At 32.2% G+C, this 11824-nt stretch overlaps 2 protein-coding genes across 5 annotated transcripts; one reads left to right on the top strand and one right to left on the bottom strand.

The window, feature by feature from the left end:
- The first annotated feature begins 715 nt into the window (after positions 1–715).
- On the top strand, positions 716–6390 carry LOC120082007 (5'-nucleotidase / magnesium ion binding protein). Of its 4 annotated transcripts, none has more exons than XM_039037216.2 (11): positions 716–876; positions 997–1138; positions 1205–1265; positions 1368–1500; positions 1649–1772; positions 1913–1969; positions 2083–2179; positions 2295–2502; positions 2733–2793; positions 2948–3044; positions 4529–6390. In XM_039037216.2, exons 1-10 carry the CDS (start codon positions 788–790, stop codon positions 3011–3013), a joined length of 1038 nt encoding a protein of 345 aa, XP_038893144.1. In that variant the 5' UTR covers positions 716–787; the 3' UTR covers positions 3014–3044; positions 4529–6390. The 4 variants fall into 4 exon arrangements, with proteins under 4 accessions (XP_038893144.1, XP_038893142.1, XP_038893143.1 ...); XM_039037214.2 differs by having other exon boundaries at positions 4001–6390; XM_039037215.2 differs by having other exon boundaries at positions 3968–6390.
- LOC120082006 (splicing factor 3A subunit) lies at positions 3722–8645 on the bottom strand. Its single transcript, XM_039037212.2, has 4 exons — positions 8027–8645; positions 6024–6179; positions 5287–5937; positions 3722–5176 (listed from the first exon to the last, which is right to left on the bottom strand). The coding sequence occupies exons 1-4, from the start codon at positions 8378–8380 to the stop codon at positions 3929–3931; spliced, it is 2409 nt and encodes an 802-aa protein (XP_038893140.1). The 5' UTR covers positions 8381–8645; the 3' UTR covers positions 3722–3928.
- Between the last annotated feature and the right edge of the window lie 3179 nt (positions 8646–11824).

Raw genomic sequence — 11824 nt, 5'->3', positions numbered from 1 at the left:
TTGTGTAATCTTGAGAGACATGGACAACACATGGGGTAATGGACAAGTGACACACTAATAATGGATATCTACATTACACATAATGTAACATATTTATAATACAAGTAACAATTTCATCTAATAAAAGAGTACGATGACTTGAAAATTTGTCTTTATTTCGATATTTAGTTTGGCATGAGTTATCTCTTGAAGTTTGAGGTATATTTTTTATTCCATTCTTATTGTACTTATAAAATTAAATTTTTATCGACAATTTTATATATCTATGATTCAATATTGAAAAAATCAAATAGACATTTCCACTCTATCATATAAATTTAGTATCAAAACATTACACATTTAGTTATTAAGTTTTGAGTTTTGTTTCAATTTAGTCTCTAAACTAAATTTCAAGATGTCATAATTTTACTCTTGAGATTTGAATTTTGTTTTAATATGTTCCCTATGTTTTAAGAATTTATATTTTTAACTGCACTTTTTCATTAAATTTTCACCTTCAATCATTGACAACAATTTCTATTAATCAAATAAAAATAATTATGAAGTGAAATTTTAAAAGATAAAAAATAGAGAAACTTAATTAATTATAATTTTAATATAAAAAATGACTGACTAAACGATGTTAAAAGTGTAAATCTTAAATATAGAAACCAAAATTGAGTAGATAAAATGATAATATTTTGAAACTAAAAGAAAAAATAAGGAAAAGAAAAAGAAAAAGAAAAAGCGGATCCCCGGTACCAAAAAAGAAGGATGGTTGTTCATTGGATTTCAAGCGAACGCCCAGATGAGTGTTGTAGTCCAATTCATTTCAACCATTCCTCTTCGCTTCACTTCCATCTCTAACCTTCGTTCTTCTCCATTTTCCACTTCCAGGTTACTTTCCTGATTCTACTTTTCTCTTCTACTCGATTCCATTCTTTTTGCGATTCGTTGCTTCAAATCCAAACCCCAATCTCACTCATTCTCACTTCAATAATCGTTTTTCTTTTGTAGGCTTTGGTTTTCCGGATGCCGAAACCTGATTGGAATGGAGGAAAAAGGGTTCTTAGACGCCTCTGAGGAAGTTATCGCCGATTCCCATCTGCTCAAGAAGAAACTGGATGCTATGCGTTTTGCCGGTCCGCAGAAGCTTCAGGTGTTGTTCTTTTTATTTTTTGACCATTGCTTTTAGATATTATAGTAGGAGGTACTGGATTTTTAGGTTATTGCTGACTTTGATGCTACGCTAACGAGATACTGGATTGATGGCCGCCGAGGTCAAAGTAAGATTTGATTACTATCACTCTGTTAACTTTGTGGTGAAGATTTATTTTTAAATCTGATGAATTTGATTTATGTTGTGCTGACAAGATTAATATGTGTAGCCAGTCATGGTCTTTTAAAGCAGGGAAATTCTGAATATGATGCTAAGAGGGATGAACTTTATAAATATTATCATCCCTTGGAATATTCTCCTACAATTTTGATAGAAGAGAAAACCAAGCTCATGGAAGAATGGTATACCTCGTAGATGTTCTTTATAATTATTTTTTTTTAATCTCTTAGATTTATCTCAAAAATATATTTTCTGTGATGCTTCTTCAATCATACATATGGATTTCTGTCCACTTGTTGGTTCTGGTTGGTGGGTGTACCAAAATCGTAGGTGGGGCAAAAGCCATTCACTGCTGATTGAAGGAGGTCTTACGTTTGATGCAATAAAGCAATCAGTTGCTGCTGCCACTATTGCTTTTAGGGAGGGAGTGGTTGAGCTGTTTGAACTTCTAGAGGTAAAACTTTTTCTCCCTAAAATGAAAACCTTACTTGCTAGTTGCTACTCCCCTTTGTGGGGGTAAATATCAATGTTCTATTTTCTATTTTTGGTTCCGTGTTATAGCTGATTTTTCATTTCAAACATAACGATGATCAGGAAAGGGATGTTCCTGTTCTTATATTTTCAGCAGGTCTTGCAGACATTATAGAGGAGGTAGGCAAGGTCAAATGTTCCTTTATCTATAGTGCATTTATACAGATATAATTCAATATGTAAAGCTCACTTGTGTTCTTTCTTGATACTCCCTTTTCTTCTTCCTGAACTAGGTCCTGAGGCAGAAGCTTCACAGATCTTTTAAGAATATTAGGATCGTTTCAAATAGAATGGTGTTTGATGATAATGGTTGCCTTGTATCATTCAAGGGTACCTTCCTTCGTTTAGCTGGCTATTACTTGCTACGGTCATTTTATTAGCGGTTGTTATGATTGTTACATCTGTTCTGAATGAGTTTGTTCTATGGAAATATTTCTCTTTGCAGGCAAGACAATTCATAGTTTAAATAAAAATGAGCATGCTCTTGATATGGCTGCTCCTCTTCATGACCAATTGGGTGATATAGATGGGGCAATTGATGACAGTGCTTCTGTAAGAAAACGGACAAATGTACTTCTTCTTGGTGACCACATTGGGGATTTGGGGATGTCAGACGGTTTAAACTATGACACTCGGATATCCGTGGGGTTTTTGTATGTTAACTTTCAAAAACATCCTTACGTTTTGTCATCTGTTTATTTAAAATTTTTGTTTTAAGTTGAAATTAATTTTGGAAATATTCTGTGTTGCATGAAAAATATTCGATAAATAAATAATCTTGTAACAAAAATACTTTTTGTGGTAAAACAGATTTAAGTTCCTGTTTGTGTTTGTGTCATGATGAATATTTATTCTCATACTGAAGAATAAGCTCCTTTTGCAGAAATGACAACGTCGAAAACTCTCTTGACGGCTATCGCAATGCCTTTGATATTGTTTACCTGGTGAGTAGATTACCCTTGGGAAGAAAAAGAAAGATGGAATAAGAAAGGAAAACCTTTACTTTTATTTCTCATGACCAATATTGGCAAACCTCTCCCGATAATCATTACAACCACTATACCATATAACTTTAACCAATTTGAATGTTGTCTACAGAATGATGCATCCATGATGGGAGTGGTTAAACTTGTACATCAGCTCTTTCCTGTTGGAGGTGTCTGAGGGACAGATCTTTTTTGTATGGTTAATGAAGGTGATCACTTACAATTCTCAACAAGAATATCGTACTCCTTTTTGGTAGCTGAGTGACAACACCTGTTGCTTTTATTTAACATTCTTTAGTAGAGTAGTTGAATAAGGAGCCAGACAATTCAATGTGAACTTGAGGAAGTAATTTCTTGATGTAGGGTTTCTCTGCTGTCACTGGTTGTTATTTGATGGTCACTTATTAGTTACTCAGTCATTTAAAGTTTTTTGTTTTTTGATAATTCTCAAATTCGAGATGAGATAAAAATCATGAAATCCTATCTACTTTTGAATAATTTATGATTTATGATATTCTAAAACAAGATAATTCACTAATTCTCATCTAAATCATTGGATAGCTATTGTAAATTTGGTGTGTATGCTTATGTTCTTCGACATGTATAGTTATTTATTTCATCAAATTAACCAGATTTTTAATTGACAACGGAGTTGAGCAGAAATTATTTTATAAAGTTCATTGTAGTAAACTGATCAGATTTCGTTCAAAATGTGAGGTCTCTGTGCACCTGGAATAATTTTTTATCCATCAGCAATTTATATGCATAATATGATTCAAGTTTAGTCAATTAAACTGAATTTAAACTGAACTCTAGTACCAAATCATGTGGTACAGATATAGTATTTTATAAAAATTACACAAATTAAATCTCTGAAGCATTAATTGAGCAAGGAATTAATAAGCATTAGTAACAGTTACTATAATTAAACAAGGAATTAATGGGGCATTATAAACAATTAATTTATGCCCTCTTCAATATTTACTTTATTCCTTATTACAGTAGTCTAAACAAGATGATTCTTCAAAACTTAATTCAAAAGTTAAAATAAGAACTAAAACATAGCTTTTGAGTCAGCTTTTGTAGTTAATCCTCAGTAGTTGCTTGCCAAAATCTGATCCTCTGCCTGTAGAATCACTTTAGCACGGTGGAATTCTATTTGCAGCCGTTGATGAAGGGGTGTCGATGAACTCAAACCATTCTTCTTCACGTCTTCCAGCAATTCCCTGATCGGAATTGCAGCAAGAAAGCTCTTTATGTACTCCTGACAGCACTCCTTCCCTGTGCATACAACCTCTTCCTTTATATTACTACCATTTCCTGACTCATCTTTCTTCTCAGTTGAAGCTTCTTTCAGGCTGCTCGGTGGTTCTGATGTCGAAGCTTCTTCAGAGTCGCTTGGTTGCATGACAACCATAGATGGTTTTTCCTCCAAAATCTCTGGTTTGTTTAGTTGGGGCATATCAGTGGATGGTTCTACCTGTGATATCTCTATGATCTTTGATTGATTTTTCTTAATGCTGCTGCTTTTCTCCTTTGATGGCTCTGAGCTTGATTGTTTCGTGTCAATGGAGGTTTTCTCATCTGATGATGGCCCTGTGCTCTTTGATTCCTTTGTGTTGGAGCTTTTCTCCTCTAATGCCTTTGTGCCGTTTGGTAATCTATGAATTACTGTCTCCTTGTCAAATTTCAGAATGTATGCCTGGTTGCACCCCTCGTAAAGCCGCTCGCCCAAGGTGTCTATGATGTAGTAAGCATCCTTGTCAACCTTCAAGATGAAGAAGTGGTCATTCCAACTCACTATGTAGACTATCGGTTCACTTTCATTTGTTGGAAGATCTGCTGCAAGTTGGCTGATTTCATCCCATATGGTGTTGAAAGACATGGCGCCTTTAAGGAACTCAAAAACGCCCTCTTCCTCCAACCCTTCTGGGTGGAAGAATCCAACATATGACTTCTCTGCAACAACAGATAGAGGTCGGATTTTTGCGTTAATTACCGTGTCAAGATCAAAGTGTTTATCAGCGAACTGCTCCATGTAGTCTTTATTTTCACAAAGGTTCCTCCATTCTGCTGATCCATCTCTGATCAAGTTGTCCAACTCAGACTTGATCGGCATTTCGTCTTGGTTGGAGAGCAACCAATCGGCAATAACAGCAACTAGAGCTGTGCAGGCACTTTCTCCGGAAGCACGCTCGCTCCTTTGATCAATAGAGGCAAAGAAGACTTCGGTTTTGATCTTCAAGCACCCGTCACGGCAGGTTACCTCTTTCTGCTCCCAAGTACCCACAGCAAAGTTATCATCTCCAAATGCAGCTGCTGATAACTCCAGATTATACCACTGCGAGAAAGAAGGATGAGAAGAAGAGGCCACCATTAGTATGTTTTAAGAAAATCCAACACATACCAAGTAAAGCAGAGCAAAATGCAGTTCAAGTTTTGAGAGTATACCCAAGAGAAAAGCTCATTTGTGCTGAGCTGCCTACGGTCGAAGTCGATATCATCTCCACCATCTTCACCATAATGTTTCTTCAGAAGAGGCTCTCCTTTAATTTTAGGCGATTTGAAGCTCAACTTCCTCTTCCTCCACGACAAGATTTTGCGCATTGAGTTCTGCTGTATTGTTTGTGAACTGTCACTATCAATCTCCAAGCACCCTGCACCATTGCCACAATAGATCCAACATTCATCATTGTCATTGTCAGTCTTCGTCCCAGGGAGAAGCAATCCTGCTACACGGTTAGCATTGGCTAGTTTCTCATAACCAAATGGCTGCCTAACACATGAATCCTCAGTTCCACCATCATCATCTAGCGAATCGGAATCAAGTGAAGAACTTTGAGTAGAATCCTTATCTTTGATATAAAACCCATTGACAGTAGCAATATCTTCTTCATGGAATACTTCCTTAGGTCTTCCAGCTGATACACAATGCCTAAATATTTTCACTCTATCTAGACCTGCTCTTATTACAGCTAACCCGTCTTTCTCTGTAGACAAAGCCAATGGTGAAGTTGGGGAAAGCGTAACAGGCATGATCGACCTTTGCACCACCCTCATAGGTTTTGTATCAGTTCTCAGTTCCAAGAGGTTGAGAGAGAACTGCGTAATCGAAGAAGAACTATGTCAGAGAGAAAAATGGCAGGGAATAAGAAAATTGGTAAGGTACTAATTTAGGAGGTACTTACACTGAGCAAGGGGCCAAACTCTGCAGTGCTGCCACGAACCTTCAAAGGAAGGCTTATTTGAATCTCTTTTCCATCAGCTTTGGAAGCATATTCTGCTAGGTTCAGCGACGCGGTTCCGATTACAGTGTAGCTATTTCGAAGTACTTGGTTTTCTCCCTATAATGAGGAAGAAGAAAAACTTCAATTAGTGATAAAGCCATAGTAAGAAAGTGACTGAAAATATATGGTTTTCACAAAAAGCTCCCCCTCACAAAAGAAAAATTTGAGACTTATTTACAATGAAAATAGAAAGGAAATCCCAAAGGAAAAAAAATGGTCTCTTTCAAATTATTTGTTTATCAATTCAAATACTATTTTGGTTCTTATATTTTGAAGTTTATTCCATTTTAAGTCTAAACTAAAATTGGTACCAGTATTCAAACATATGGGATGAAACATGCAAACTAATCGCCATCCCTACCTCACACAACTTTAGAAAATTCCAATTAATTTAATTTATACATATTTTTTTGTATGGTGTATTTGTATATATTTATCAAAATCTGACTCAGCTTGATATTTGATTGTTTGCCTCATCCCTAACAAAGAACTTTATTATCCTTCAATTAATTTATGAATTTTTTCTTCAACCAACTATTCCTCCACTTTCTGCCGATTCTCATTAGAAAATTATTCACATAGAAAGGCCAAGCAATATTCTATTTTCTTTTTCCCTTTCCATGAAGGTTCATTGATGACAATAATGAGAGCTGAGGATATCTGGTAGCAATAAAATACTCTTTATGTGAAATATGAATTATTGATATTTAATTCATAAAGTGACAATTGTAGATCATGAGAGGGGGAATTATTATGATAATGTTTTATATTTTGTTTTCAACTATAGAAAAAGTCAAACACAGAAAAGAAAAATTGAAATATCAACATCCTCATTGTTCAACCATACGTCATCCACCAGCCCCAACCCAAAAGTAAAACTAGAAAAAGAAAGAGAGAATAGTTTCTAAAATTTAACCATCTAGGCCCTTAAATTATTTGGTTTTTGGTTTTTTATTTTTGTTTTTTAAAAATCAAGTCTATAAACATTATTTTTATCTCTAATTTTTTTCCATAGTTATCTACTTTTTACTAATAGTTTAAAAAACCAAACCAAAACTCGAAAAAAGAAGTAGCTTTTAAAAAATTGTTTTTGTTTTCGAAATTTGACTAAGAATTCAATAGATAAGGCTTAATTTTCAAAAATCCAAAACAAAAAATGAAATGGTTACCAAACAGACCTTAGTTCTTAATATTTTATTAATACTCAATTTTGGTCTTAATTAATGGTGGAAGAGTGACCAAAATCGAGCATTAATAAACTGTTAGCAATTAGATTGTTCAATTTTGAAATTTATGATCAATTTAAAACAAACTTCAACTTCAAACTTCAATTCCTTTGTATTTCGCACTTTTGTTTAAAAAAATCCACAAAAAGTTAGAACTACAATTGGACTAGAAATCTTTCGAGGGTGTTTTGGGCAAGGAATTGTTTAGTCTAGTTAAGTTCGGCGAGTTATAAGTAAAGAGTTAAATTTGAAATTGATGTTTTTAAGTCATGGTCCATAAACTCTTTGGCCAAAGATGTCAAAAACTTTTTTTTAGCTCCATAAGAGACTTAATCGGTTATGTATGCCAATACCACTAGCCAATCCAACCATGGTAAGTGACATTATTTTTATTCAAATTTAACAAAAAAAAAAAAAAGAAAAAAAGAAAAAAACATAAAAATTACAAAAAAGGGAACAATTAAATCGTCTTGTCTTCATCATAAAAAGTCAAACCCTCCATGGGAACTGAGAAAGGGCAATGGGTGGAAAAAACCAAGCAAAACACTCTCACAAATTAAAAAAGAACATTAAATCGCCATTACTTCACAATTCAATTCAAAGAGAAACTGCAATAAATTCCCCTAAAGAACAGAACACAAAGGAAGGAAGAAGGAAGAAGGAAGAAGAGTTACTTACTTTCTGAAGAAGTTTCAATGAAACCTTCCATGGCGGAATGAGATCCTCTTTATTAGACCCCAAAAACGAACACAAACTCGTAAACTCTTCATTCCAATCCACACATAATCCTCCTCCTTCCTCTTCTTCATAGACATTCCCCTTTTTTGTGTAATTCCTCTTCACAGATCGTCTCCAAGAACTCAATCCCATAATCTTCTGTCCTTTCCATTTGATTTCCACCACTAAACAACCACTCGCATCATCGCTGACGAGACTTGTCAATCCTTCTAATCGGCGAATATTGATGATCGCCTCGTATTTTCTCGACGAGAACGGCGGCCAGGACGGCCATCGGACCAGTTTCACCACCATAAATCAATCCAAAAAAATCGAATCAGATAGAAAAACCGAATGAAAATTGGAACAGAGAGATGAATCGGAGAAAGGATATTGAAAGAGGGGAAATCGGAGAGAGTCCGTGAAGGAATAGGAATCGGAGATTGAAGAAGGGAAGAATTTTCGGATTAGGAATAAGAAATTTGAAGAAGATTACGTAGAGAATATTTGGGGGAAAAAGGTTTTTGGAAAGTGGAAGAGAAGAAGAAGAAGAAAACTGAAGAGAAAAAGATGAAAATGGATATTTATAGATTGGAAAATAAAGTGTAAAAAGGTTTGTTCATTGGACCCTTTTGGCTTTGGGCTCCACTTTTTATTTTACTTTTTCTTTTTTTTTTTTAAAAAAAAAAAAATTCAATTTTAAATTATTTAATGAAAACAACCGTCTCTATACTTCACCTTGGAAGTATCACGATTCAAAAATTTCTCTTCTCAAATTTTATTATTGCTACCATGCAGGGTGAGAGATCCAACCATTGACCTCGTTAAAATTGTTTTATCTATTTATAAATAGAGATGTTCACTTTTACTCTAAGACGAAGTCTTAATAAAGACCTACTCGGTGAGGTAACTCATGTAGAAATTAAGGAAGTGAGAACTTTTCTTTTTCTAATGAATTAAATGGGAATGAGGATGTAATTTTCCTTCCGCACTCGGTTTCTTTTCATTATTAGTATTTAAAAGAAATTATATATATGTTTTTTTTTAAAGAAAAAAGCTCTTATGTATGAATAATAATACTATATGAATTTAAGTGTCTTGATAATTAAATAACTTAATATGAAATTTTACTTTATTTCCTTGTAGAGGTTTAAGAAATTTTTGAAGAAAAATTAACCATTAAAAGGAGAATTCATAAGGAATTATAAAAAATACTCGAGCCTTCGTGCGCAGTTTAATGGAGAGCGTCGAGTGTTGTCGCCTAGCATTGCGGCACTCTTGCCTCTATGTCGTGGCATCAACCAATCATTTTGTTGATTTTTTCCAAACAAATTGAAAATAATTCCCGTGGAAAGTCTGACCTTACATTCTATGAAAAATCTTTATCTTTGCAAAATTAAATGGAGAATTTCGTAGAGATGGAAAATGAAATGGAGATGGGTGAAGTCATCTCAGTCCCTATCCCATCTCATAGATATCCCAATCTACTCGGATATGCTTTGATTGATTTGTATTCAAGCATTTTTTTATCCCTAAATTTGTCAAAGTAGCTAATATAACTTTTTATTTCATCAAATTCAACCTCAAATCTAAGTGAGTTTATAATTTTGATCTTAAACCTAAAAAGTGTTGTTTTGACAATCGAAAAAGTTTATATATATATATATATATATTAAAAAGATGCTTATAGACTTCTATGGAATTATAAGACATATGCATGGTACAAAATTGACATGATTTCAAAGAAAAAAAATGTTACATTTTTTTAGATTTACGAGTTTTGAAAAAATATTTAATGGTTAATTTATGGATTAATCAAACTTGACACAACCTCCACTAGACGAGAGTTTACAAATTTACACGCTCTAATAACTACTTGATATAAAATTCAAGGTATTTCTATCTCATATTTCAAGAGTGAAAAATTGTTAGCCATATTGTGGGACTTTACAGTGTGACCCCTCACCGAATAATTTATCCAAATTTATGGGTACATGTTGGTATAAACGTGAAATTGATAATGACAATGTAAGACAATCACAATTGAAAGTTCAACTACTTATTACAAATTTTCGTTTAAGCACATGGACTAAATAGACATAACTTTGTGAGTGGAGAAGGACTCATTAGACATATTTCTAAAGAATTTTAATAATAATGTAATGTAATAATACTCATTACTAAACATATTAGTTATTATAAGTAATACTATTAGCCAACATGATTGTATCTCTTATCTCTAAGTTAAAAACATTTAATATTTTCAAGAGATGAAAAAAGTTTTTCTTCTTTTTTTGTTTTTTTTTTTTTTTTAGAAAAAAAAAGGTGAAAAAGTTTGGAGCTCCAACTTAGTTCTTTTTTTCTTCTTTGCTTAAATTTTGCTCGATTAAATAAATTTATACTAACATACATTAATTCATTAATGGAAATAAAAATGTTAAATAAATTTCAAGGAACAAAATAAGATTTTTAATGTTATGTAAAATTAGTTTGGAATTGGAATTGAAAAAAAAAAAGGTGGATTATGATTGATTCTGTTAACTAACATAATAATAAATTTAAATTGGATATAAAACAAATCACAACAGTATAGATAAAGAAAATGTGGGTCTACAAGTTTAGGAATGAAATATTCTTTGCTCTCTCTTTTTTCTGTTTTTTTAGAGAATTATGTTAAATGCCAATAATGGAAGAAGGAATCTTATTCCCTTATTTATTTTCATTCTTATGAAGTAATTATTAAGAGAAAATCATTATTTAATTATTAAATAATTTAAATAAAAATATATAAAAATACAAATATATAATTAAATTTAGTTTTTCTTTATAAAAAAAAACTAATCTTGAGATATTTTAAAAATAAAATCTAAAGTAATATTCAATATGTCAATCTCGTAACTTGTTGATTTATTTGTAACTTTTTGCACGGTAAATATTTCAATTTTTTTTTATATTTAAAAAGACCCAAAGTAAAAGTTTCTCTAATTTCTTTGGTAAGAATATGAATAATAATTATTAATTAGATTTTTATAAATTGTTTATCAATGAAAAATAAACTATTTTCATTTAGTAGAGGTTCAAAATAAATATATTTCTCCTTTATACATTCGTTTTTTTTTTTTAAAAAAAAACCATGTTTACGCATTCGATTCATTGTAATTAATTCACTGTATTTATAAAGGATAATAAAGATATGTGTGGGTTCAAATTACAAAATAAATACTTTCACATCTCTTTATCCTCAAATATGGAAATTTAATAAATTTCAAAATATTTAAGCGATAATTAAAATAAAAAAGCATAATAATTATTGATACCCATTAGAAAAAATAATAAAATTGAAAGTTATCTATGAGAAAAAATAGAGTGATGTTGACTTTTATTGAGACTCGACAATTGGTTTACACTCTATCAATTGGTTAGATGTTAAAAAATGATAGCACTGAATTTTTTTTTAAAAAAAAAAAAAAGAAAAGAAAAGAATTGTATTGTACTTACACAGTCAACCTTTTATTTATTAAATTTTCATAGTTTATTACGTCCTTCAAATAAAAAAGAAAATTTAAAAAACGAAATTGATTTATTTAAGAAATAATACAACATTTCCGGCGAAACTATACCAAGCTAGTTTTGACAAAGTCTTTTGCCTTTTGAATCTTTCAAACCCACTGATTGCATCTCAATATATATATATATATATATATATATTGAGATATATACCACACACATACATACATGTAGACATATATGCATCCAAAA

Source organism: Benincasa hispida, chromosome 7 (genome assembly GCF_027475165.1).
Source record: "Benincasa hispida cultivar pf3 chromosome 7, pf3_genome.v1.1, whole genome shotgun sequence".
NCBI classification, from domain to species: Eukaryota; Viridiplantae; Streptophyta; class Magnoliopsida; order Cucurbitales; family Cucurbitaceae; genus Benincasa; species Benincasa hispida.
The sequence above is the reverse complement of the archived record's forward strand: the minus strand, read 5'-3'. Positions and strand labels throughout refer to the sequence as shown.